This window comes from Acanthaster planci, linkage group LG07 (genome assembly GCF_054643075.1).
Source record: "Acanthaster planci isolate LZ-2023a linkage group LG07, COTS_SCS, whole genome shotgun sequence".
Lineage (NCBI taxonomy): Eukaryota > Metazoa > Echinodermata > Asteroidea > Valvatida > Acanthasteridae > Acanthaster > Acanthaster planci.
This window is the reverse complement of record NC_141783.1, coordinates 9,982,194-10,009,844: the sequence shown is the minus strand read 5'-3', so window position 1 is coordinate 10,009,844 and position 27,651 is coordinate 9,982,194. Positions and strand designations below refer to the sequence as shown.

General features: G+C 39.2%; 2 protein-coding genes across 3 annotated transcripts; one reads left to right on the top strand and one right to left on the bottom strand.

Annotated features, from left to right (window-relative positions):
- Positions 1-38: 38 nt before the first annotated feature.
- LOC110973669 (growth factor receptor-bound protein 2-like) lies at positions 39-15,366 on the top strand. Its single transcript, XM_022224658.2, has 5 exons — positions 39-737; positions 5,522-5,622; positions 5,972-6,097; positions 7,043-7,196; positions 9,164-15,366. The coding sequence occupies exons 1-5, from the start codon at positions 657-659 to the stop codon at positions 9,395-9,397; spliced, it is 696 nt and encodes a 231-aa protein (XP_022080350.1). The 5' UTR covers positions 39-656; the 3' UTR covers positions 9,398-15,366.
- Positions 15,076-27,155, bottom strand: LOC110973690 (growth factor receptor-bound protein 2-like). 2 transcript variants are annotated; one of them, XM_022224696.2, is made up of 9 exons: positions 26,820-27,155; positions 24,435-24,716; positions 23,146-23,246; positions 22,406-22,528; positions 21,915-22,098; positions 21,373-21,435; positions 20,234-20,293; positions 19,634-19,696; positions 15,076-19,143 (listed from the first exon to the last, which is right to left on the bottom strand). In XM_022224696.2, the coding sequence occupies exons 2-9, from the start codon at positions 24,510-24,512 to the stop codon at positions 18,979-18,981; spliced, it is 837 nt and encodes a 278-aa protein (XP_022080388.1). In that variant the 5' UTR covers positions 24,513-24,716; positions 26,820-27,155; the 3' UTR covers positions 15,076-18,978. The 2 variants fall into 2 exon arrangements, with proteins under 2 accessions (XP_022080388.1, XP_022080390.1); XM_022224698.2 differs by lacking the exon at positions 21,373-21,435 and having other exon boundaries at positions 26,820-27,101.
- Positions 27,156-27,651: the final 496 nt, after the last annotated feature.

Below are 27,651 nucleotides of genomic sequence, written 5' to 3'. Positions count from 1 at the left end.
ATCGATTCGCATCTGGGCCAAAGAAGTATTGGTATCCTACCGTTGTCATCGCAGGATCCATACGTCTGGGCACCAGGCATACAAATTGCTAGAAAACAAACAGGAAATAGCGAATATGGACAGCGAGCAGGTTGTATTGTAATCGCCATCTCAAATAGCCGTCACGTAAATTGCGTTTGCGTAGACTGTTCCACATGAACACTACATGAATGTTTTCCCTCGCCAATAACTCACTAAATGTAACATTTTTCACTGATAAAATTATTTGAAAGCGTGTTTGCCAACACTGGTGACAGTAGAAAGTTGTACGAGAAAGGAACTTGCCACAGGGCACAGCTAGCAACAACAACATCCTTTCGACTGCGTGTTCGAGTGACAAACACCATCCCTGGCCATGATGGAGTGAAGTTTGTTAATGTCACTTTTTATCGCCTCGTTACAGCATTAAGATTAACCAGACCTCCTGTGCCATAACTTAAGCGGTTGTCGAAACGTCCTTCATAGAATTTGATGAGTGTTGTTCTCTCTACTTGAGAATCAGTCTGGTACTGAAACTCATCAATTAACCTTTGAAGACATTGGAACTTAATACTCCCACTAGCAGTAGCAAGTTGTTGTTGGTGCTGTTGATTTGTGAGACAACACTGAGAGTCACCATGGTGGAAGCAGTTGCGCTGTATAACTTTGAAAGGAGCAGTGAGGATGAATTATCCTTCAGGAAAGGACAAAAATTAGTTGTAAGTTTGCGCTGCTTGGTGTGTGATGAGCATAGTCTAAAGAGTCCTGTGATTGCTTAGGCTAGTGTAAATCGATTAATGGAGTTATTGCAGGATACCCTACACTTGGAATACAAAACCCTGAAATCAGGTGGCTTTGCAGTCAGGATCACAAGCCTATGGTTTCAACATGCTATGGAGAGAACACACCTGCTAATGCTATGCCTCACCAACTGGGAACATGCACTGCTGCGTGGTTGATATGGTTGAGGAAGAAATGAAACAAAATGAATGTGAATAGCTGAAGCTGACAGTTCTGTGTTTGACTGTCATGGTTTTCAAGTGTCACAAGTACCAATAAGTTCAAAACGGGGCACCCACTACTTTTAGTATCTGTAGGTTAAGATTACAAATTTGTTGTTTTTTGTGACACGTAAAAAGTGTGATGGTCGGATACGTAATTCTTCCAAGAAAAAAGATGGAAACAATTTTAAATGCAAACCAACCATCCAGTCACCTACTTTTTCACCTGTAAAGTGGCAGTCTTTTGGTTCATTGTGCTACATGTATCGTTGAGAACAAAGCGGGCACATAATATTAGGGCCATAGTTAAACACTTCTAGCTGTCAGGTGTAAATGACTAATGGCTTTGGTTTTATCTCATTTGCATAACAAAGAGAATGCTACATTGTTTAAATCCTGATATGTTCAGAGTTCTTCATACCTGTTACCTATAAGAGTTAATGTCACAGTTAATAGTCGACTGCAAAGCCCTTGTTCTTGATGACAGCATCCAGGCAGTTTGTGTACATGTAGCTGTTCACAAGGGTTTGGCACAGCTCTACGGGAATCTTGGCCCATTCTTCCTTGGCGAACACCTCTAGCTCTTTCAGGTTAGAGAATCTACGGGCATGCACCTTGGACTTCATGGTTTTCCCACAGGTTTTTGATGGGATTCAGGCCTGGGCTTTGGCTTGGCCGTGGTAGCACCTCCACATTGTTAATCCTGGAACAATTTCTTGACTGCCTTTGCCTGTTGGTACTGGTACATGTATGTCCAGTTGGAGCCGAGATGGAGATTTTCTGCAGACTGTTTGACATTGTCCTGCATAATCTGGATGTACTACTCTATCTTCATAATTCCATCCATTTTTATTAGATTACCAGGCCCACTTGCAGAGAAACAACTCTACAATAAGAAGCCCCCCTCCCAAACTTCACGGTCGGCACAGTGTTCTTTCTTGTGCCAAACAAAGGAAACAGTCCTGTGGCCAAACAGCTCCATGTTCATCTCATCTGACCATAGAACTGATGACCAGAAACTTTGAGCCTTGTCTTGGTGCCCTCTGACAAATGGGAGTTGAGCTTTTCGATGCCTGTGAGTGAGGAGAGGGGTCTTTCTTGGACAAAGCCCATGTAGCCCTTCCTTGTGCAGTGTGCAACGGATTGTCTGCGTTGAAACCTTTGTGCCCATCTCACCCAAGTTGTCCTGAAGTGCCTTGATGATTGTTCTGGGTTGGAATGGGCCTCACGGCACATTTTCCTTACCAGACAAGGAGACACCTTTAGCTTCCACCCACGCTTGCTGATATTTTTCACAGTACTGAACTTCTTGTACTTCTTGACGATGAACTGTACAGTGGAAATGGGCATTCACAGTGCTCATGTGGAGAACCTTGCTGAGTTCCATAGTTTTCGCCATGTTCACTTCAATTGAGGAAGACTCCGTGATTGCACTTTAATACTTTAGAAGCAGAGTGCTGACAATGACATTCCACAAATTAATTGCAAAAGATGACATTCCCAACAGATTCCTAGAGGCTGTATGCATTGTTGCATATATTCAAAACATGCAGAATCTTGGGAATGTCTTGAGCATGTACATTTCAGAGGAATATGGCCAAATACCATGACATGCAGAAGGGTATGCCGAGTTTAAACAAACAATTTATGCAAATGAGTTAAAAACCAAAGCCATTAGTCATTTATACCTGACAGCTAAAAGTATTCAACTATGTCCCTAATATTATGTGCCCACTTTTCATTCTTTAGAAAAACACACAAAACCTGAGTTTATAAGGGATATGAATAATTTTGTTAACTGTAGCTACAGTGCAACCACTCCACCATGCCAGCTATGAGGTGACAGTTTTAAATTTGGAGGGTGGAATATACTGCAATGAGCAAGTTCATTTCATGTATGCGTTCCATCCCCCTCAAAAAAAAAATTGCAGTATTTCATGCCATACCATTACATGTAGGTCATTGGGATTATCAGTATATATCAGGATCAGTCCTGTTAACATGGTCACATAATGAGCCGCCCATCGGGTATGCCTTCACTGCATCAAGGGGACAATATACATGTAGGATTTGGTTATAGTCAGGACCCAGTTGTGGGGACATAAAGTTGTCTTTATTATTGGTTTGGGGTACCCACAATATCTGTGCTTCAACACTTGTAGATGGAGTAGTACCCACAACTGTGGAACAAGCATGTGTGAATGAACATGTATGCTTAAGCTGCTTTGATCATAAATGGGGCTACTGTGTACATGTGTGGGCTACATGTATGTCAGCTAATGAAAAGATCTATGTTTCTATTGGTTGCTGAGTACTACCATTACAGTGTCCCAGATTTCAGAACTACATCCGTTCAATATCTGAAAAATAGGTCTGGGAACTAGATTGAAAAAATAGGACAGAATACATGTATGTATAGTTCCTTGTTGATACACATCTGTTAGTGTACATGTAGTTCAAGGGGGGTTAAAGCTGGGAAATTCCAGGTTTCAGTGGACATTTGGTCACTGACTTGATTATTGTAAGTATTAATTCTTGAACAAAACAGGTTTGCAAAAAAAGGGAAATGATACATTGTACATGTAACTTTTGTGTCTTGATTAAACGTTTTGTGTAAAATGTGGGTAATCAGGCATGTCAGGGGGTTGGTATCAGCGCGACCAGATTTCTACTTTTGTGGGGAATTGCCTGCTTGCAAATATTATTTTGTGACTTGAGAATTGATGTGTTGGTTATTCAGACCCATTTTTCTCTTCAATGAATCTAAAACCCACATTATGAGTAAAGGCACTGAAAGGTGCAAGAGGATGGCCAAATACTTCTAAAACAAAAAATCTCTGAAGAAAAATACTGGACAAAATGCAAAGATATACCTGCCTGCTTGAAAGGTGCAGAGGGGGTGACATTCATTGTACATATGCTTCGGGAAAAGTAACTGGATTTTTCTTTTGACGAGCCCAATACAGACTACTTGGGTCTTTACTTTTGTTGTTTAACCCTTTGAAAATCATACCAATAGCAATCAGCTTTTCCATTATTTAAAACTGTAATTGAATAGAAAATGATTTAATAAATCAAGGACAAGTAAAAAATGAAGCTGGTGGCTTAGCAGAGGAGGGAAAGTGGTTGATTGACAGTAACAAGTATAACATTAAAAGCATAACTTTGTTGGGTTCAGCATGGTTAGGGTTTTAACCCTAACCATGCTGAACCCAACAAAGTTATGCAGGATTTCAGTGATCCCTAGGGGGTTAGGGTTTACTTGAGATTGGGAAACAATGAGGGTTTGTTCATAAAATGCTGAGTAAAATGTTGACAGGCAGTAGGTCATGGGGTTATTTGTATGCATGTCACACAGAACAATTTGTATGACTTGTGAGCACCTTAAAAATGTTGACGTTCTCCTTGGCATTATCTCTGTACTAAGCAGTTATGTACACGTAGTTGGAAAGTTCATTTTAATGCCATCTTGGCATTAAAGTACCACACATGTGAGTAATTTGATATTCCATTTGAACTATCACTTTTGTGTAATTGGGGAAAAGATCAAAATAGAAACTGAAATTCGTAAACACCTGTGAAAGAGGGTTTGCCAGTGGATGAACCCATTGTTACTTGGCGGAGGAATTCTCAAAGAAATAGTTCATTCTCCAAATGACTGAATCATTGTATTGTCAAAAATTCAGTGATTTGAGCATGAGATCATTGTGGTTAACATTTGTATTGTGTTCTATTTTTGATTCAGTAGTTGAGTACATGCATGTGTGTACATGTATGTACATGTAATTATACCAGATTAAGAAATTTCTACTGAAACGACAGCATGATGTTTCAGAATAGAAATATTAAAGTTTGCAAAATGTTCTTTGTTATGTCCCATCTTCCTTGCTTTGTTCATGGATCCATTATAATTTTCTCTGCAAATTGTCCAAAATCATGGTCAAGAGAGCAAAGTCATTGAAATTTGCCTCCAAAAACTGTAGATTTAGACTCCATCCTTATACTCCTCCAGGGGGTGTTTTTGAAAGAGAAATATTTCCAGTCCTTCAAAATCTCCATTGTGGGAAACAAATAGTTGGGTTCTATGTTTACATTCTTCAGTATTACAAATCCTGTGAAACATCCCTGGATTTTGTAGGTTCATGGAGGCTTAAAGTTGCACCAAGCTGGGATTCAGCTGGGACATGGTGGAATCAGCTGAACTAGCGAGTTTCAATTTGTGTTCCGGTTACAGATACATAAAAATCTATGAGGTTGTGCGTTAATGCGCCCTAGGAGGAAAGAAATGTGTCACTGGGATAAGCTGGACTTGTAATTAAAGTAAAATAACATAAACAGCCTCTGAGGCACCACGGAAATGCCACCAATGCATTTACTCTATGCATGAACTCTACATGTAAGGTTTCCAACTGTTCTAGTCAAAAACGGTGCTTGCAGAAGTTGGTCACCCCTTTGTTGTTTTTATTGATAGAATTATTGTTATTTCATGTTTTCATATTTAGATATTCAGGAAAGCCGAAGAAAACTGGTTCAGCGCTGCTGTTTATGATGGTGAAAAGTCAGGACTGATCCCAATGAATTATGTCAAAGTCAAACCATGCAGGTAAGTGACTGAATAAAATTTGTCGAGGCACTTTGAGCTTCTAATGAATGGAAGGAGTTGAAAATGTGCAGGGTATTTTGCAGGCCAGTAGGTATCCCTTTTTTCATGGCATCAACAGTATTACCACTCTCGTTAACTTAACATGGAACAGGGTTTATCATATTCACCTGTGTTTTTCTTCTAAATAAAATGATAAATGAGTCTTGCAATATGCGAAAGTACAGTGTAGATATACATTTGCATTTAAGTCCATTAAAGAATGGTATTTATTTAATGTGAGAATGAAAGGCAATAAGGAATGTTTCTTTTTCTCACTAATGAAAAAGTCCACTTTTTTTTTTGTACAAAGCTTCCTGCAACAAGTCACAAGAAGCGGTGCTGAATCCTTGCTGGACAAGCAAAAAGATGGCGCATTTGTCATTCGCAGGAGCGAGAGTGACCCTAGCAATGAAAAGAATTTCTCCTTGTCAGTCAAGTAAGCACACACTGTTTTGTGTCAACCTTTTTTCACTTAACGTGCAGAGATGTAGAGGGCAAAACATTTAATTTACAGATTCTTTAAAAATTCATGGACTGAATCAAAATAAGCATGGCTTTGTGAGAAGTTAGTGATTTCTGAAGCTTACTTCCTTGTGCCTCAGTTGGATTCCCAGTGGGATATGTGGATCAGAGCAGTGAAAGAAAAAAAGAATTTGTTCTCACTAATGCATTCTCTGGGATTAAGCCAGCTTAACCCTCTCCCCACTGCTGTACACGTATATATTTGTGTTACTAGAAAAGGCCCACATGTACATGTATGCCTTTGTTGACTCAACTCTGGAGGAGTGAACTGCTGTTGAGGTGCATACGTTTCATACGGCAAAAAATTACTCATCCTGAAGATAATTCTGCCAATTGTATTATTACTTGCTGGAACTTGGTATATGTGGGGAGGGGATAAATCAAGGAATTTAAAGACAGCCTACCACTTGGTCTCACAGGTAACCCAAATCATCACCAGAAATCTTCTGGTGTACCAAACCAACACAGGGCAACTACAATTTTGGAATTTTAAAAAGTTGGTAGATACCTGTTTGTATCTAGCTGTTTGATTTTGTGGGATCTGGGAGCCATTTCTCAATGGTTCATTGGATTTGGGTGATTTTTTTAGGATACCTTAAGACAAACCCTTCCAGTAGGGCTCTCCCAAAGTTGCCTTTTCTGGTGGGGACTGCCTCCAAAATTCCCCAAAAGTCAGAATGCTGTCCTTATCTAAGTGTTTGCATTAGATCTGAAATGGGTAAAACCTCAAAATGCAAAAGCACATACAGGATTAATAAACTTGGAAAGTGTTTTCTCATTGGGGAGATTTTTTTTTACTTCTTGCTGTTGAAAAATTACCGTATGATGATCACTTGTTCCTGCTTTTATTTATCCTTAGGTACGGCGAGTCAATACAACATTTCAAAATCCTAACTGACCTCAGTAACAAATTTTTCTTGTGGGTGGTGAAATTCAACACGCTGAACGAATTGGTGGATTACTACAAAGCAGCCTCCGTCAGCCGGACTCAGCAGATTTTCCTGAAAGAAATGGTGAGCTGGCCATTAGGCAGTAGACTTACGGCCAGTGGAAGGAACGATTCAAGTCTTATTTAGACTGATCAAAATTAACTTATTGTTAATCATTACTTAAAGTCAAATTTTTCGATGCAGAGGGCCTTTGATATTTGCACTGTGATGCCGTCAGGAATCATGTCCAGGAGTTCACACACGGCAGCATATAGACCATAAAGGACCAGCACGGGGCCATTTGTAGCTAGCGTAAGACTTCTGCAGTAGCATAGAGAAAGACAAAACACCCTTTTTAGCAGTGCAGAATAGTCTGCAAGGTTGAAGTAGGTGGGATTTTTATTTTTTAAATCAAATATCAAATTTGAAATGAAATCATGGTGGGGAAAATCGAGGCGAGCGGTGGTAATAAACAAACAATGAAATTAGATCAGCCTAGGGTTGTTTGAAAAGGCGCTCTGCACAGGCTTTTGGGATCCATGCATGAGATATTGAGAGAGGGCACTGACTGCTAGTGATGGTGTTACGTTGCATTCGGCATTGCACTCGTCAGCTCTTGCTAACCGTAATTTCATTGGTGTGAACAAGTCTTGAATGAAGTTTATAAAACAAGTTGGCCATGCACTTCACTCACAAGTTCCGTTGCTCATTATTTGTGCCACGTCATGTGCAGACAACACCAAACGAAGCATTTCAGACAACACCAAACGAAGCATTTCAGACAACACCAAACAAAGCATTTCAGACAACACCAAACGAAGCATTTCAGACAACACCAAACGAAGCATTTCAGACAACACCAAACAAAGCATTTCAGACAACACCAAACAAAGCATTTCAGACAACACCAAACGAAGCATTTCAGACAACACCAAACGAAGCATTTCAGACAACACCAAACGAAGCATTTCAGACAACACCAAACAAAGCATTTCAGACAACACCAAACAAAGCATTTCTGCCACCACAGTCATTCATGAAAGCCCTCAGTTAAGGGATTGAATTATTTGGTACGGAGTGAGACACCACTTTTACAGTAAAATCACAATAGCTCAAAGTGAGATAACTCTACTTATTTCAAAGTAAAGTGGATGCTTCTTTCTTGTCACGAGAATAGAATAGTAAATACATGTACCAAACAGGAAATGCCCGTGCCCAGTGACTCTGTTTAGCTCTGAAGATTTGTCTGGTTAGGCTAAAAAAAACCACAGCTGAAGCTGTGAAGACGTCTGAACAATGTATGAAACTTTCCATGAGGCATGCCGTCTAATGCACCTTGTTTCCATGTGAAGTCAATGACACAAAATAAAGGTGTTGATGCAGTTGCACTGACATTTAAGTAGTTTAGTGCTTCATCTATCTATAAAGCAGGCACAAGACAAGAACTATACAGAATCTAAGGACTGAGCTTTCTGATGGAAGAGAAGTGCACTGTTATAATCATTCAGACAAAGGGAAAGTGACCACTGTGTAGCCAGGCACCTTGGGAGCCATTCATGTGCCATAATTGCACAGGACTGTAGAAAAATCAGGAATCATGCTGAAGTTGAGCCTGATGTTCTGGCACTTCATTGTTTAGATCAGCTGCCTTGAGATTTGACTTGAGAAGCTAATGCTGTATCTTGTCAACTCTTTTAGGCTTGGCCTGACAGTACACCGGTTGGGAGTTGGGACACAAGAAATGCTTTTCCAGCACCAAAGCAATTATTAGGGCTTTTAGTTTGGGGGGGATTGAAAAAGTTATCCACCAACACTTCAAACACTTTGATTAGATACTTGTGCACTTTCCTATGGCGCTTAGTGGACCACTGGCTCCATAGGAAAGTGCATGTGTAAAAGTGTGATGTTCCAGTAGGCCTACTTAACCTTTCTGTTTGAAAATGCAATTGCTCTGGATCAAACTTTGATATTATTTCCATTGGCTGCTTCTTTGCTGTGGATATATTTACAAATAACTTAACCTTTTTCTTTTTCTTTGCATTTTATTGCAGAACCCCCCTGGAGCCAATGGGGAATTTGGCTCAGACACCACGGAGTACGCCAAGGCCAAGTTTGACTTCAATGGAGAGGAGGAAGGCGAAATCACGTTCCACATGGGCGACGAGATCGAGATCCTGAAGAAGCTGGACGAGAACTGGTGGGAGGGCCGGCTGCGGCCCAAGGCGGGCCAGAGGATGGGCATGAAGGGGCTTTTCCCCGCCTCCTACGTCCAACTCATCAAATAACGGGAGGCGCGTGAGTCCAGATTGCCTTAGGATAGTAAGCATAATTAACAGGCCGTTTGAAATGAGAGCGCACGCTGGATAATTGGTACACATTACACAGGCATCAAACTTGAAGTTGGGCTTCAGTGTGACATACTGCAGATTTTTGTGCTGTGAAAAACCTTTGTTTCCAACACAAAATCAAACACATGCATTTTGGTTCATGTTTTCTTTAGTTCCTCTTTTGTCTTTTTTTGTAGTCTGTGAAAGGAGCATGAACCGTAAGCAATTTTCATATTCCTGTTCAGTTGCCGATAGATTTTCTTATTCTTTTGGAAATTGTCTTTGAAAACGAGGTATAGTCTTAAAGTTATTCAACAGACTTGATCTGCATTTGTTTTTAAACAGGAGAATGCTTTTTTTTGGGAGGGGGTAGAAGTTGGAGAAAAGGTGAGGAATTTTGAGTTTCAATTGACTCCAAGGGACCTGGCCAACAGTCGCTGTTTGTTCACCCTGGTGCTTTTCCTCAGCAGGAAACACAACCCACAAATATCACATGAAGTGTTTTAACAGTTGGATGCAGGCAGTGCTGCACATTATAATGCAGTGAATTGGACAGCCTTGACTACAGCCACATAGATGCAAGGCCTTGTGACATGAGGCTCAATGACAACCTCCTGTCATCCGAGGTTTCAACAATTGCTTCTTGAGATTGTTCTATTTTGCTGTTTGACTAGCCGTATTGCACAAGTGAGCTCTGAAGGTGCAGTCCTTGAATGTGCCAACATGAATATTCAGATGAACTTAAATCCACACAGAGGTCTTTCTTGCCATCGGCACGTTCGGTCACTTTCATCATGTTTACTGTTGCAAGTGCAAATTCATCCATTTGTAAATTCATTCAGTTTGACTCTTATTAAGTGAGTTCTTGTGCTTACTGAAGCTTGGCCTAGAAGTAACCATATGCTGGTTACTTTGAGAGGGTGTCCTACAGTATAATGCAGAAACTTGGCAGCGTAGTCAAACATTGCTAAGGAAAGTTGACACCATTGTTAGTACTCTGTAGTTCAAAAATATTGTTAAGTATTGTGGCAAATTGGCTCACGTTGTAAAAGAAAGGCCAGATATGTGTGTTTGAATGCCTGTTGCATTCTTACTTTCAGGTTCATTTTGCCAATGAAATCAATGTATGATCTCTTGACCTGGTTGAAGTCACTTCAAGTAACCAGAGATCATTCGTTGATACGCACAGATTGTATATGCCCATCCATCCCTGTGACAAATGCAATAAGGAAGTAACCAAACATGCTGTATGTGTAGCAAGTAATGTCTAGCCAGTGGCATTGTAGCTTGCTGGCGCAAAGAGTGCTGTGGGAGAGAAAGTGAATGTACGATTGATGTAACTCAGAAAACCGAAATTGTCAGGGAAGTGCAGGGGTTCAAAAGCCAATTCACACATTGACCTGGAGGAGATTCGAGCGTAACTCACTGAGGCTGAAGGCAATGATAGCACATGCACAATGGCATCAGTTGGTGGCCATGGTGAAACTACTTGACAATGACACGATAGCTTGAGAAGCTGCTAGCAAGTGGCTGCTGCCATTTCTCATTGACCTGTGTGTTCCTGTGAGCCCTAGCCAGGTAATTTGGACAAAGCCTGACTGGCCAAAGTAAATGATCGCTTAAAATCACTGGCTCCTTCCATGCAGAGAGAGAGTGAGATGAAAGCATTTTGGCCAGCCGTGAATTCTTACTGAGATGGCAGGAAGAGGAAAGTAGTGGCACACCTTGTCAAAGTTGTAGTAGACAAAAACCAAACAGAGATGTGGTGTAATGTAATTACCAGTACCTGTAGGTTATTCACCAGCAGCTTAAGGTATATGTAACCTCTTTCCTTAAGTTCATCATTGTCTGTAAAGTGGTCATGATTGTGGGAGTGTCCCTTGTTTTCAGTACCTTGTATTTTCAATATCACAACAGACCAAAGTGAGCACAAGACCTTGATGTACTCAACATGTCAACACCCCCCCACCCTGTTCTGTCTAAAGCCCTGTGCCTGCTGTTGATCTAGAAACCATCCATGAGCCAGTGATTTCACACAGCAACTGCCACTGTGCTGGGGTCATCATACCCTTGCTTTCGTCTGTCCCTTGCTCTGTTGAATCCAACAGCAAGGCTGTCTTGATCCTGATCTGAGCCTGTTGGTCAGTGGCGACTTTCAAGTTGGAATGTTTAGATCGTGCAGACCTTGATGATGTGAAACTCTTATCCAGAAGGGTGAAAGGAGAATTTATAATACAGGAGGAAGAATGATTGCCAGTGATTTCCAATGATTTCCAATGATGGTATTTTTGTCTGTTCTGTATTATGGATCCATCTATTCAATGCACACAGAAACAATGTTTCAGCAACTTTGGAAGACTTTTTAGTAGAAAATTGCTGCTGTATAACTCATTTTAAGGCTATATTAAAGACGTGAATCAGGCATTTGCTTCTTAATGCATAGCTTATTGATAAGCATAGGTCTAAAAGATGATAGTGTTGCATCTATGCATAAACAAAAAATCATGTGTACAAAAACTGTAACATGGTGAATGGTTTCCGTTCTTGTACCTATAAATACTTTAATATGTATAATAATGTGTGAGTTAATGAATGGACGTAAAGAGATAATGATGAAATGGTGGGAGGGCAAAAAAGATATGATGTGCAGAGCAGAAGCTGTGGTATGTATCTTGCATGCTTGCTTATTTTTGTACACAGTGCCATGTAATGTCATCTTTGTTTAATTGTCAATTTCTGTAGTTTGTGCTGCAGTGCATCGTGTTCTGAGAGAGTCACTGTTGTGACTTGTTTGGTCTAGTTGTTGGGTGCTCATGTCTGCTGTACTACCCTGACAGTACAACTCGGACACCATCTTAGGTTGACAGGAGGTTTTGGTTTACACTGTGCCAAATTTCTTGTGTGTTGGGTTGGTCTGTGAGGTTGGATAAGGTAGACCTGGAAAAATGCTGTCCTTGATCAAAGAGGGTAATGAGGTGAGGAACGGTGCAGAGAAGGGGAAATTGTGTCCCTTTCCTCACTACATTTCCCTCAAATTTTGAGATCACTGATGGTGCATGTGACAACTTCTGTCAGGGAAACCCTTTGCAAGTTGACCTGGACTGAGTGTCATGGAGGTCCCATTCAGAAAAATTATGGTCAATTATATGGAATTACATATGTGGAATTACATGGCAAATTATGTGGAAAGGTAGTTGGCTTGGAACCAGACACGAGTAGTATTTATTGCATATTGCATGACTTTTTGGCTGGTAGCCTGAGCCAATATTCTCTATGTTTACCAGCTCTATGAAAATTTCCCAGTTCTGACAGTGGCCTGTTTGTTAATAACGTGAAGCAGTTCCCACTTGGGCGACATCTTGTGAAAAAAAGAGACCCTATTGCCATGAGTCATGTTGGTCCTTCACAACATGATAACTCCACAGGTTTAGGAAATACACGTATGCACAAGGAAAACCCTTGCAAGTTGTCTCAGTGATGTTGGTTTGTGTGTTTTTTCATGGTCTTTTAGTTGCTTGAGATTTGAGGTGAAATAAGGAACACTTCCCAGACCAATCTTTGCCCTGGACCAAATGTGGTAGTTGTACCACAGCTGAAAGTGTTGAATTGCGCTTGGATTGTAATCATTGCATTTGCTGCAGCTAGCACTGCATACCATAGTACAGAATAATGTGGACAAGATGAGAATGTTTTCACGAGAAGAGATAACCGAAACAGGAGCACAGAAATGGTGCTGTGAGGGAAACAGCAATGCTGAAGAACTGACAGAGGGACAAGTGGAGAGTACAGTCAAATGGCATTTATTTTTGTATTTGATAAGTTTTTTATTTTTTTTTTCCTGCTATGTGATGGCATACTGCTGGAGTGGAGTATTTTGATGGAGAGTTTGCATGTAGATGCTCATCTGAATTGTCCCAATGAAAGCTGTGGCTGTGGTCAGTCTAATGGTCAGTCATACTGACAGCTGCACTTTTTTTAATGAATTTCATGACATAAAAGAACTACATAGACCCCACACATATACAATTTGTATATTATTAAACATTAGTTGTATTTTGTAACATTTAAATTGTTGAATAGCGCTATGTGAGTAACAAAAATTATGTGTAAAATTTATATTGCAGGACTACTCCTCATATAAAATATTACCAGGATATTTTTTTTCCAATAGTAACAACCATGCTTATTAACCCTCCTTTTGGTTTTTCAGCACAAATATGCACGAGTGCCCATAGTCACTCTTGTGCATGTATTTTCTACATTGAACACAAACATGCAAAGGTTCAGTGTGTACACAGTTGGTTGCCAGCACAAACTGACACAGGGTCTTTTGTGCAGTCTTCTTCACTGCATTTGGTTTACTGCACAATTATGCATGTGAAACAGTGAAGCACAGTTGTTGGGCAGCACAAAAGTGCAATCTGATATTCCTGTGAGGGACCGTTGGTGCAGTGCACAACACAACACAGCTGTGCTTCTTGGAGGTGTTTACCAAGTGACCCAAAGAGTGACTTCAGCATAGGAGGGTTAATGGTGTTTTCTTCCAAAGTGTTTTACAAAATTATTTTACAAGTATCTAATCTACGTATAGCTGCAAGGATGTGTATTGATTTATGTTGAGATGACTTTGTAAAAAAAAAATAAGGATTGTAATGGGAGAGTTAAAGATGTATTGCTTATAACCTTTTCCACTTCATGCTAATCAAATCCAAAGGAACGATGAACACTTAATGTAGTGCTTGTAATAAAAGCTGGCCGAGGCACTGTACATCATGCATTTGCGGAGTGAATTGTTTGTCCCCCATGTTACCTGTGCAAGTCCCTCAGTTGAAAATGACAGGGGGCCAAAAGGACTGTAGTGTTTGGCAAGCATTCTGAATTTTTTGAACTGATTTGAAATGACATGCTGACTGGATTGCCCAAGTGGTGGCCCATGTACAGCACAGATCACCAGTGCACAGCAAGAAGTTGTTGGTAAACCCATAATTGGACTGGTGCGTCCTGGCTTTTGTACATGTACTTCTTCAATAACTTGTACTAGCACAGCAAGTTTTTCAGATGTAAACATTACTCGTGCACAGTGCTAACAGGCCAAGATATCCTCTCACAGTGGGAAAAAAATCTTTTCTTTTGTGTTTTAAAAGGACAGTTATATGTATACTGTATTATTAAGTTGCCTATGACTACTTATATGTAGATTGTTGTATGTAATGAGATCTAACCTGTTGTTTTACTAATCGGAACTTTATTTTCTTTCTTAAAGAGAAACTGGATGAAAACGGCAGACAATAGCATACATGCTTATGGGCAAATACTAGAAACGTAGACATTCATACGTGTTTGTCATGTAGAACTTAGAAGATACATGTACTGTAGATTGAAGTCCTTAATAGAGAAGTTCATGGCCATATTAAGGAAGCAAATAAAACATTTCTTATAAAACTAAAGAAAAAAAATTGCTGTTCTTCAAATTAATGCACCAGAATTGGGGCCAGCATAACACTGAAATTGACATTCTTTTGCCTAGAGATACATGTACCTTTGGCCACTTAACAACAAGAAAGCACTCAGAATCCAGATGTTTCTGACCTTAGAACAGGTGGTAACAGGGCATAAAACGAACACAGACACACATGCTCGGTATCTTCATATTTCATTTATTCATGTTATTAAAAAGCTCTCTCTACTCCAAAATGCATTTTCTGTATCAGTCACCCCTGTTAAAATGATATTGAAGCATTATCTACTTGATAAGAAACGAAAAATCCCAAATGCCCCCTCTTGAAAGGCATAATACAAAAATAAATTGAGTCTTGGCAAGACAGAACACCCATAGGAAACCTAACAGACCTAATGTAAGCAGCATATCCACAAAGAAATTACTTTCAGTGACCCAAAGGAATAAAAAAAAAAAACAAGGAAATGTGTCAACAATTTTTCAAAGTCTGTGCTATACAGACCAGGCAAAATGTGGTATGGATTAATGCTAAAGGAACTTCAATGTTTACATAAACCAAACTGGTAAAATATTTTAGCACTTCCTGGCTTCAAACCTGGTGCACATTTAGATTGGTAACTGTCTACTAGCACCTCGTCTGTTGTACAAATCAAGCATTTAGTCTATTTCACCTTTCACAACAAAGCATATTCAAAAGTGAGTGACCAAAATCTAACCATTTTCAGATTATGGGCACACAGTTTTGCAGGATGTATACATGTATGTACATGTGGATATTGAGAGCCACATAACTGTTGTCAAAGCTAATACAAAAACAATGTCTTGTTTGCAATACTTTTTCTTACACATAAAATGTCAAATTTATACTGTCTTTGACGTTTTGTAAATGAAAATAATGTCTGCTTGGTCCTTCGGTAGAATTTTCTACAAGATGTAACATAATTTTGAATTCCCAAGTGTACATTTGTTTTTTCAATGGCTGAAAAAAAGTTCTGAATGCACTCAAAAACATTGTTTTAAAGGAATTAAGCATTTTGAAAAAACCCTGATTCCTATCTAGAAAAGAAAACTTCTACATGAAATTATGTAAACATAAAAAGCAAGAAAAAGACACAAAATGCACTGATAACTTCAACAAAATTTATACAATTAGTCTGGTTGCTTGTCAGCATGCCATGCATCTAAATATACAATTTACCAGTATCAGGTCAATGCATCTATCTACAAACTATGTACAGACAGGCAGAGTGGATAAAAAGAAATGTTTTCCGTCATGTTGAATTTAGATGGGTTATTTGCCTTTTTGCGATGTGATGTAATGTACCACATGCCTATCATGCAAAAACAGGCATTTGTCTCGGTGTATACATATATGTACAAACAGCATGCATAGTTAATGCTTAAAAATACAATTAGGGTAGTTTTTACCTCATTTAAACCCCCAAAATTAACTCTGGTTTTTTTTAACAGGTTCGGAAATTTCAGTTCAGTGGGATAAATTACACAGCGGGATAAAGGAACCATTTTTTTGCCATGTTGTTGTAGACAGCCTGTCTGTGTTCACACTTGAATATGGGTTTGCTTCATAGATGACAGCAGTGTAAAAAGGCTTTGGATCACTTTTCAAACCAAGGCTAATTAAGGCACAACTGTGTTACTCCCCCTAAAACTGTATACTAAATTTCCAAAGTCAGTCAGTGGTCATAGGCTACACACAAGATACTTCAACTTGACATCAAAAATGTTGTGGAAAGTTGTTGGTCTTGTGCATTGTGCTTCTTTCTTTAAAACTTAAACTCTAGAAATAAAAAAATAAATAATAATCTAACATCAGGATAGATTAACCTAACCTACGGACAGCTTTTTTGCACAGTTATGCATCAAAGTTTCAGTTGGCTATAAACCTGATCCCTGTCAGTACATTACTGGAGTACATAATATTCATCGATAATTTACAGCTGTGGTGAGATTCTGAAATAAACAATATAAGGCTGCACAAACAAAAAATGCCTTAACAGCCTGCAAGGGTATACATGTAACTCTTGAAAAAATACAGCTAGAGGTCATGACAAGCACAAGCAGCACTGCTAAAAGGGGTGTCTTCACAAAAATATGAACACTATCCAAAAATATAAGTGGTGGAAACAAACTTTGCACTCTTTACTGTGAATTTATACTTCCTCAAAAGCAAATTTGAATGTTGTCTGACAGGGGCAACCTAAAGCCAGAGTTTGTCAACAGAAAAGAGAAGAAGCTTCTTTCTCTTTAAGCAATCAGCTGCACCTATGCTTGGTCACATTTTGCTAGGTATGTCATGATCACAGCTATAGTAAAGCGAGGGACACCGTTGTCATCAAGCTGATAAGGCCAGGCATTTATGTCACTATTAAAACCATAATGACCAAGAACCAGTCCTAAACAGTATACACTGCATAATGTATTGTTAGCCTTCTATCATGTACATGGTGAAATGTGTCCTGTAGAAATTCCATGCAACTTGCCCTTGGCCAAAATCCATGTATATACATGTATCACTTAAAGTTTCCTTACCGCAATTATGAATCTGACGGAAGAAAAAATTATATACCTTACATGATCATCAGGTTTCCACTTTGCAGTTATGCTGAAAGGAGATACATTCCTCTCCACTCTCAAAATCATGCATACCACAGATTAAAATATTATACTATATACAAATCTCAAAATAAAAGTATTTCTTGCAAGCTCATTTCTACTGGAAAAATGCACTCTTGAGTCTCGATTTGGCTGTCATGATTTATGCCAGCTCTTTCTAAATATTTGGTCAATTTCTGATTACAAGTAATGTAGCGATGCACTTATCATGGTAATAGCATGCCTTATTCAGAAAAAAATTCTCATTACAATAACCCACATTAGAAAAGGTTTTGGTGTTATGCGAGGTGCATTTTTGGTAGAATAATTTATTGTCCAAGGTCTGAAACACTGCTCAGCAGTGGCAGTTATGGCAAAGAAGAAACAATCCCAGAATTATGTCTCACCAAACTCAGTCTTCAATGACACCCTTTTCTCAAGTGGGTCAAAAAAGTCATTATTATGGATTAACATCTGCTTGTACAAACTGTTCCTTGCTCTTCAACTGAGATCACGGCACTCTCCTTTTGTATAAAAATCAATAATTATGTTCTGGGTAAAGTGGTTGAATTCGGCTATTTTGTTATGTATCTGTTTTCAAGTTTGCCCTTTTGATCTCAAACTCAGAAATGGAAACAATTCCAATTTGGAATTTTTTTCATTACACTTTTAAAGCTCTTTACATGTCTACATGAGACAGATTTCGTTATTTTTCATACCAAACTAATGGAAATCACAACAAAAAGAATTGTAAACTCACTGTATGCTAATTGGTTTTGCATATCATCACAAATCAGTGCTGAGATGAAGGATCCCTGTTCAACTGACTGGCAAGAACCATGATGCCTGGCGCATTTTAAAGCAAGCTGTAAATTTTTTTGTGCCTAAAAAACTGTACTGAGGTCATCCAACATGTGGCATGAAAATAGGGAACAAAAGAAAGGGTAAAACTGCATTTTGTTTTGAATCTCCCAAATCCAACTTGCCCAATTCTACTATCTGATTCAACAGACATTTAAAAAAAATACAAGTTACTCTAGTTATTTATACATTGGAAAGCCTTCCAGTGTGAATTCCAACCTTTTGTAACGTAAGGTTGTGTTTCTGCCTTATTTTGGGTTTTTCTAACAAGTCTTAAGATCTGAGCTAAGTCTTAAAATCACAGCTTGAGGACGAGCCAAGTTTAAGGTGCTACATCAGTCTTTTTCTCAATTTTGTACTGGTATCTGGTAGACTAATAGAGTCATTTAAATCTTTGTTAAAGATTGTGAAACAGAAAAGCGACCTACGCACTTTACAGTCTATGCATCTGACCTTTTGCCAGTATTCAAGGTGATTTTCTTGCCGTTACAAGTTCAGAAATATACATTCAATCAAACTGAAGACTGGAAAAAAATGGTGTTTCCCGGTTGACCTTTGACCACCGCAAGGGCAAAAGGAAGTGGGGGAGGGGGGGATTTGAAAGTAGTTATTTTATTTCCTGAACGTAAGTGCTGGGGAAGAGGCCCTTTTTCATTCTCAGTTTGCCATACCACCAGTCATGGTCAGAGTTGTCTAATACCTCCACTATGTCACCGGCCCGCAGTTCCAGTTCGTTGTCATCTTGGGGCTCAAAGTCGTACATCGCTTTGACCTGTCGGGTCAAAAGGTCAGAAGTCAAGGCTCTTCTCGAGGAAACACTGCAGGTTATTCCTTTGCTCAACAATAAAACTTATGTCCAACATACATGTAAGTGGTTTGAAAGACATTAAAACTTTTAGCCATGTGTCCCCACTGCAAAGGGCAAATAAAGCACCTACAGGAACTGAGTGTGACAGTGTTCCCTCTAATATTAAGCATGTTTGGCTCTGGCAGATGTTTGCTACATTGATGACCACTTTCCATGAACTAGTTGTGCAATCAGGGGTTTCAGTGTTTGTTTTCACAGAAGAGCTACGTACAACATATCGACGGACTTCAACACAAACTCAACTGAAGTGACCTGGCTGGATTTCAGATAATACAAAACAGCACATGCGCAACTTTGTCAGAAAACCAAAACAATATTACAAATTACACAAATACGTGAGATTAGACAAATACATCGATTACACAAATACATAAAATGGTTGACAGCAACTCACCCTAGGCTTTAGGTCCACTGGAGGCTTCATCACCTTCTGTTGGGCTACCTTCCCCCACTGACTCTGAATACACAAATAATAATAAACATTGCAACAAACAGGGGATAAAACTGCATGTAAAACAGACTCCAACAATTAGGTAACATTTGATGGATGAGCAATTATTAGCCATATCTGCAACATAAGTTGTATTTCATTGCCATGTCATTTGAACTACATGTTTCTTTTTGATGTGTGCTGCCATCCAGGATGTACCAGTAGTGGTGCAATGTGGATTGTTAAAGGTATGTTGACATTTCCTGTGCTTCCCTGGGGCTCAATAATCTGCACAACAAATTTAAAATGTACCATATCAGTTTCAAATTTAATGACTTCTGCTTTCTAATCCATTCTTCACAACCCACATTTAAACTGTGTTATCGGACACACAGCACACGCCTAAAATGTCCATTTGTCTCTGGGTCCTGCAATATGGGCCTTTAAGTTTTTCTTGTTGCACGCACATTTGGGAGGTAAGCTTGCTAGCATTTCTCTCTTTCCCCACGAAATGAACGATCTCATTTAGCTGAAACCCGCTGCTAGAAAAGCTTAATCACTCACTTGTTTTTGCTGAAACTGGCCGGCTATTCCGTTTGAACCACAGGCTCCTTGTATTGAGTCCTGTACAGATGAACAAATCAACTACATGTCTTTGGTTCAAATTTTGATCTCAGCAACTTGAGTTGGTAATGTATGCACATGTGGCCCTATGAGACAAAGTAACTACAACATAGTTTGCAACATGGCCAGTTGCATGTAGGAGTGAGAAGCTTAGGCCCAACATTTGGTCTGTTTTTGGCTCCATGGCAAACATGGGACTACCAAAAGCAGTCACAGCAAAGTACCTTTATAGCCTATCAGTATTCTGACTAAATGAAACCATTATCCACTTAAAAACTGTGTTAATCCTGTTTCTTGCCTTGTGCTGGAAAAGCCTATCAGCATACCAGTTAATTTGTAGCACGTGCAAAACATAACCAAATAAAATCAAATTTTAATACTGTACAAATTGCTCTGAACAAAATAGAAAGGCACACTGCAGTAGAGCTGTTATCCTAGAATGCCTTGCAGTTAAAACAATGTAGTGCGATGCCTTTATGTCTTGACGATGCATTTAACCAGTTGACATCAGATTTTGTTACCCGAAAGAGCTGCTGGAGGAGGGTTTTTTCCGTGAAAATTCTTCAACCTTGCAATTTGCTTTGACCCAACAAAGCACAATATGTTAATACATCAACCGCGGAAATGAAAAAAGAATTCTTACACAACTGTACACAACCTCCGCGGAACAAATAAAGAAACTTATGTATGTTTACACTTCATCCGGCGTCCAGTGACTAACTGGGCAATGGAAACTCCATAGTTACACACCTTTGCTGTGCCTGTCAAAGAAGACATTGGCCTATGACTGGCACACATCGTCCCTAGGCAATGAAAAATCAGACACGTGCACAAGTCTACCGTTCTGAATCATGCCAAACTTTAAACTTTCTCTGCATTTCACTCAAGACAAAACAACAAGCCCATGCCCAGGAACCATTTCGCTGATATCTGGTAAGTAACGCTTCTTCCCTCAGCATGCTTGGGAACTTATTACACAGAATAACATGCCATGCAATTTATGAAAGTTTTCTTCAAATTACAGAGCACTATTTCGAATAATGCCAGCCTGCAACATGCTAGAGTGTGCTGTCACTCACATAGTGCTGCTTCTGAGTGGTGTGCTGCTGTTTGTTGGTGAATCCATTTGCATTATGTGAATCCTGCTAGACAACAAGCACAGTTCTCTGTGTAAATCACCATGCACATTGGGGCAATCTTTCCACAGTCACAATTTCACTATCACCACTTGGATGTGTAAATTCTACGGTATCGTTCTTTTGCACTCAGAAATCATAAGCTAAGAATTTTACCCCTCAGTCAATCTCTTTTAACAGCCGGGCAGGAGCCATTCAAGTCATGTACAAATACGTATTTTAAATCTAATTCATTCCATGGCTACTGCCATTGCCATAGGTCTAGTATAAAAGCACTATCATAGTTGAGTTTAGACCTTCTAGGTCATGACCTTTATCAAGTTAAGTGGCAATTTGACCAGCTTATTGGTACACATACATCAAAGTTGATGAATGTTTGATCTCCCCGCTTCTAAGTCAAGGGAGGGACAACAAGGGATGTACCCATTTATCACTGGACAGTTCAACTGACATGTAGCCTCAATTTGTAACAAAGAAGTACTCACCGTGACAGAAGCTTTCTTTTTGACCATGTCCCTGAGGACCATCTTGTTGTTTGTTTTGCTCACACTGTTCCTCCTGAAGTGGTCGACTAAACCGTTAATGGTGTCAAATTTCTTCACCCATAAGAATACTCGGCGAGTCGCCTTATCGACCAAGATTTTAAAATGCTGCACCCCACTGCCAAATCTGGAAGAAAGAGAGGGGGGAGTGAGATCTTTCCACTGTCATCCCCCTCCCGCAATGAGGCAAGCCCAACAAAGCTGAAGCAAGGCCCCAGCTGAATGCAACAAAAATGCAATGATGGATTTTGTGACACCAGGCAGAACACTGTAGAAACTCCAGTCTTGGCACTATCAAGTAACACCCTTACTCCCTACTACTGACCGCTCCATCTAAGCCGAATGCTTTGGCCCCATGACATGCTGCCAAATTTAGCGAAGCAAAGAGCCTTGTCTGTGAGTCCATTTTTCTTTGAATATTACTGCACACTCACTTGACGGAAAGTGAGAAATCTCCTGGGGAGCTTTCACTTTCTCTGACGAGGAAGGCACCATCCGGCTCCTTGTCTAGCAGAATCTCCTCAGCTTTGGCTCTGGACAGACCTCTGTAAAACCATCTAGAGTACAAACATCACATGGGCCTTTTTTTAAATGCAGAGTTCAAATGAAAAGGGTTTCCATCTTTGGTTTTATATTCTACAAGTTTTTATGTTCCTGTGGCAAATAATCAACAATACTAAGAGAGTATTTCAAAGACAGGGACCTATGTTTTGCTATTTTCTGTGGTTCATTTTGTTTCCATGGTGTGGAATAACATTCAACACTCATATGCACAGTATATGTACATGTATCTAAAATCAACAACTTTTGTCTTTTAGGTTTTAGTTGGTCATTTCGTATTTCATAACATTTGGTAAACAAAATGACGTAATGCCATCATGAAAGTCTGCTCTGTGCATATACCAACTGGCTACCCAGGAGTGGGACACAGTGAGATGTGGCACTCAGACATGACAGCTCTTCTATACAGTCTACAAAGTGCTTTGTCCATACTCTGTGTAAGCTGTTAAGCCAATTGTCCGCTTCCTCATTCCTCTTTTGTGGTTTCATCTAATTATTGGAGTTTTTAATTTGTTGGAAACTTAAAACTAAGCCTTTGAAAGTTCATTCCTTATTAGGCCATAATTCCATTTTTATAAATACTGCTTATTGAGATGATGAGATGTAAGCTCACTCGGGGCTGGTGATGTAGTTCTTGGGAACCATTCCGGTCCTGCCTCTCAGTTCTGCCATTGCCCAGTCATCTTCCTGGTTCTTTTCTGGATCAATTATCACCTAAACAAAGATATCAGAAGATTTCATAAATGACAGATGATTTTGGTATTCAATTTGAGGAATTAGCCCTTTTCAGTAATAACAAATTTTAACTGGACAAGAAATCATGGCAAATCAAATGATGATACTTTTAATTAAAAAACGAAAGCTGATCAAAGAATCACTTCACTGTCATTCAATCGATGGAAACAAATTCAAAGAACTCGTTCGGGATGTGAAAAATATCAGATTTCACTCTATTATCATCATTTTGTACAATTTCAGTGCTTTGTAATTTTCATGATACGCGAAGTGAAAAATGAGCTGGCAGGAAAGAGTGCCTGGATTATAACACAGATGGTAACATACATAATAACATTTGATGCGACAAGATTAAAGCTGTGTTTGTCTCCGTATGGTATTCCCATCTGGAGCAAACAACATATGCACACACATACATGTACAATATGTGACTGAAACCTTTCATGTTCAAAAACACACCTACCTCCCTCCCAAATGTTTAACTATATTGAAATTTGTTGGCAATTTTCAATCCCATGTCGAGGGGTAGAGAAATAGCAGGTCTGAAGATGAAATATCTGGATTAAACAGCAGCAGAGAAGTAATGTGTACATATCAAACAGGGGAATTGGTAAATATGCATAACAAATCAGGGAATGATTACTTGGAATTCACGGCATTAGTTGTGGATGACTACTGTAACTGTGAAATAGAACCAGGTACTGAATCGGTTCTTTCAGTACCCATGTTCTGTGAGTGCCCAGTTCTTTGGATACCAAGTTTTTGGTACCAAATTCTTTGGGTTACAAGGTCTTCAACTTCAACCCATTTCTTCTGGTACCCAATTCTTTGGGTAACCAGTTAGTTGGGTGCCCAGGTTTTGGTACATTCCTGCCTTTTGCCAAGCAGTCTGCTGCACGTGAGAGACAAGCCTGCATGTGCGCTAGCCTACACACCTGGTGTGGACCTCCCAACAAAAGATGTCCACATACTGTGGGATTAGAAGACATTGTGAGGACTTGCATAGGTCCACACAGTTTCAGAGGCATTCTGGGATTAGGGTATGTGTGGCAAAATTAACAATCAAGGAAGCCATCCTAAAAAATCCAGCTTGAATGAGCTTAAAGCAAAGAATGGTTGCAATGGTTACATGGACCGGTATGTGAAGCAGGTAATGATTGTGCCTACCTTAAGAGTGTCTCCCTCCCTGAACGACAACTCATCTGATCTTTTAGCTGTGAAATCATAGCGGGCAGTGCATTCCATGCTTGATAATCACGGCTTTGCTGTGTTTCCTTCCAACTTTTCTGTCAATAAGTTAACAATACATGCAGCAGCCTAAACATTCCTCCACTAGACAAGATGCAAATGAATTGTTATTTCAGGAGGTGGCATCAAAGGTAGAAGATTTTCCTGCTGACAGCTTGAAGTGGTTCCTGCCCTCTGGTTACGTCTCATTGACAGGTGATTCTGAAACAAATCATTGATTCTTAAAAGTCAGCATACATGTACATGTACATGTTCATGTATGGTGAGGCTCATATCGTCCATCACTAAACCAGACTACATTTGCAGCAATCACCCCTGCCCCAACCTCCACTTGTCCTCCAGAATGCAGTGCGTGTGGACAAGGTCCAAGGCCAGTCAGGCTAAGGATTTGAAATGTCACTGACTTGTGTGATTGTTGTTATAAAACAAAGTTTCAACTCACTGAATGACCACTATGTTCCATACACAGTTATAGTATCACGCTGGGTAAATGAGCATGCCAAATTTAAAAAAAGCTGTGTTTCCTTTCACACTAGAAAAAAATTATAATTAGGTTGGGTAGGTAGTTCAAATTAGCTCTCGTACCTAAAAGTTTTTGTTTGTGACAATGTGAAATGAAATGCACTATCTGTACATTTTTTTATAACAAACTGTATCATTAACTTAATGGTTAAATATAATCCACACAAACTACAGAATAGAGTACACAAAAAAGGCTCTGGATTGGCACCATTAATTTTCATTTGTTGTTAAAATACAGGTTTTGCATGATTTTGTAAGTAGGGGTGGTAACCAGGAAGTACTTGTGTTTTGGACTGATATATACTGGTAGATTCAATCATTCATTCATACACATTTCTTCCATCCTGCATTCATCCCCTTCAGTCAAAATATCACACTTATCTCCATTGATTATACATGTTACAATCACACTGACTTCCTTTCCACCAATGAAAGTTTGTGACTTTGTAAGCATAGCAATCTATACATGGGTCTGGTGGGAAACACCAACAGAAGTCCATTTTGAAGGAACTGTTTATTCATAAAAAGCTATATAGATTTAAGTTTTTCATTATGAGTTTATCAAACAGGTCTGATTATATTACTAATACAAAATATCTGGGCATTTAAAAAAAAATTTGAAGAGGAACATGTAAATGTATGAGGTAATAAAACTATCATTTTAAAAGAAAATAGTGGGACACAACTGTAAAGGTTGGCTGGGTTCTGAAATGTTTGGTTACTGATTTTAACTGAGTTGCTGCTGACAATATCAAGTACTTACAAGTACTGCAACATTTAACTATTTTGCATCCAAGTTTATGTATGTGGGAAACCACAAATTAATTCTGCCATTTGCATTAAACCAAAAAACTCATAGTTTACCCACATGCTTAATATTTTATTATATCATACTTTGCAAATTGTGCAAAAAAGGTAGAAGTGACCACAAATTAGGCCAGTTACAGTTATGATAGACTTCACTGAAAAATCTGCACCATTATTAATATTGGGTGTGCCATTGTATCCCTTAAATTTAATGCAGTGTGACTATCTCAACAAGCCTCTCTGTTGGCATGGCTTTTCTTGTTGTTATTTTCACTTACTTTTCTCAATCTTTCATTCACATTTTAGTTTTACATGTTTATTTACATTTATAAATTCATATTTTCTTCATGTTAACTGGAGGGATCTGGATCTCAGTTTCAAACTTGTGACCGATCTTTCAGTTTCAGACTTTAACAAGCAGCATCTAACTTTTACCTCTGTCTTTAGGAAATAAATGGAAATCATGTAATAAAAATACATGTATGTATTTGAATAATTGGTCATGGCTGTATATAATACATCCATGGTGCTGGACTCAATAATTGTCATGATTAGTCCTATTTTGTACACAGCACACCAGTGCTAACTGCTAGTTTCTTACTTAACTTTTCAGACAGACCAAAGTATGATTTCACATTTCTTGACATGTTATTTTCTTTCCCATCAGTGTACTAATACTAGAAACACCCTATATCACAATCGAAACTTGTATGACATACGCACAAGCAATGGACGCAGCCAGTCAAGCATCAAACGGAAGGTCAGTATTTTTGCAACTCTATTCCTTGTTTGTTTGTTTGTTTTTTCATGATTACTCATCCGCCAACTCATCTACATGTAAAAAAGTATCTGTCGCTAAAATAAGTTTGATCAGCAAAACAATGTGATGAAAGGTGCATACATAAATAAGCTTTTAACTCATATGAGTAATCAGAAACCAGCTGTCCTGGCAAAACACTTAAAACTATAACTTACCACACAGACGACTAGAAAGTTGTTTGGCCTGTTTACAGAAGTTCAGGATAGGCGATGTACACCGTACACACGTCACGTACTACTACTTGTTGTATTGAAGAATTACACCAGTCTGGTGCTGCCAATCGTAAACTTCAATTCAGTGGATGCAAGGGTCGGACTACGAAGGTGTTTGTACAGTCTGGGTACACACTATGAAAGATTCATCATTTCCTGTTTCAGTGGACCATTCGGGAATGGGTATTGCTGACGGGCGCACTGACGGGAACCACGTACTCGAAAATTAGTGAACCGTGGTAAAACCGGTACAATATTTTTAGCAAGGATGACTAATGCATCAGGAAAGTGTACTCAACTCAGCCGGGAAATCAAAATATCGAATAATTAATTAATTCTTGTTACTGTGGAACCACAAAAATCAGTATATGTACTCACGAAGCAATACGCCTAATCATAATGTTAATGCGATTTGGTTTAGAAACCGTGATTATTGCAAAGTTACGAGACTATTGTCAAATCTCGTCTTTCTCTCAGATTTTTTGCCCTTCAAAAATTGCTTGGGCGTCAGATACCGTACGAGCAGAAATATCCCAAGTTTTTTGTTGGATGGAGTCTTTTCCTCGTTGAGCGATTTTAATACTTGGGGCAGACGCTTTACCCATTCTACGTTACGTTCGCCTACGTTTAACATTTCTTGTGCATATTTATGACCAAATAAACGCTCGCCGGTCAATGTTCGGTTAAACCGTTCAATCGATGCTGCGACCGATGGACGCCGGATTCGCCCACTTGAATTTTGACCTCGTGTTTGGCCTACAACTTTTTAAATTCG

What these genes read in the sequence shown, in the direction of transcription:
- LOC110973669 (XM_022224658.2), top strand. Translation starts at nt 657, where the DNA reads ATGGTGGAAGCAGTTGCGCTGTATAACTTTGAAAGGAGCAGTGAGGAT. An exon ending in GGAAAGGACAAAAATTAGTT is followed by an intron (nt 738 to 5,521) that starts GTAAGTTTGCGC and finishes TTTCATATTTAG; the next exon opens with ATATTCAGGAAAGCCGAAGA. An exon ending in AGATTTTCCTGAAAGAAATG is followed by an intron (nt 7,197 to 9,163) that starts GTGAGCTGGCCA and finishes ATTTTATTGCAG; the next exon opens with AACCCCCCTGGAGCCAATGG.
- LOC110973690 (XM_022224696.2), bottom strand. Translation starts at nt 24,512, where the DNA reads ATGGAATGCACTGCCCGCTATGATTTCACAGCTAAAAGATCAGATGAG. An exon ending in GCCAGTTTCAGCAAAAACAA is followed by an intron (nt 19,697 to 20,233) that starts GTGAGTGATTAA and finishes TTGTGTATTCAG; the next exon opens with AGTCAGTGGGGGAAGGTAGC. An exon ending in CAGTGGACCTAAAGCCTAGG is followed by an intron (nt 19,144 to 19,633) that starts GTGAGTTGCTGT and finishes TTGACCCGACAG; the next exon opens with GTCAAAGCGATGTACGACTT.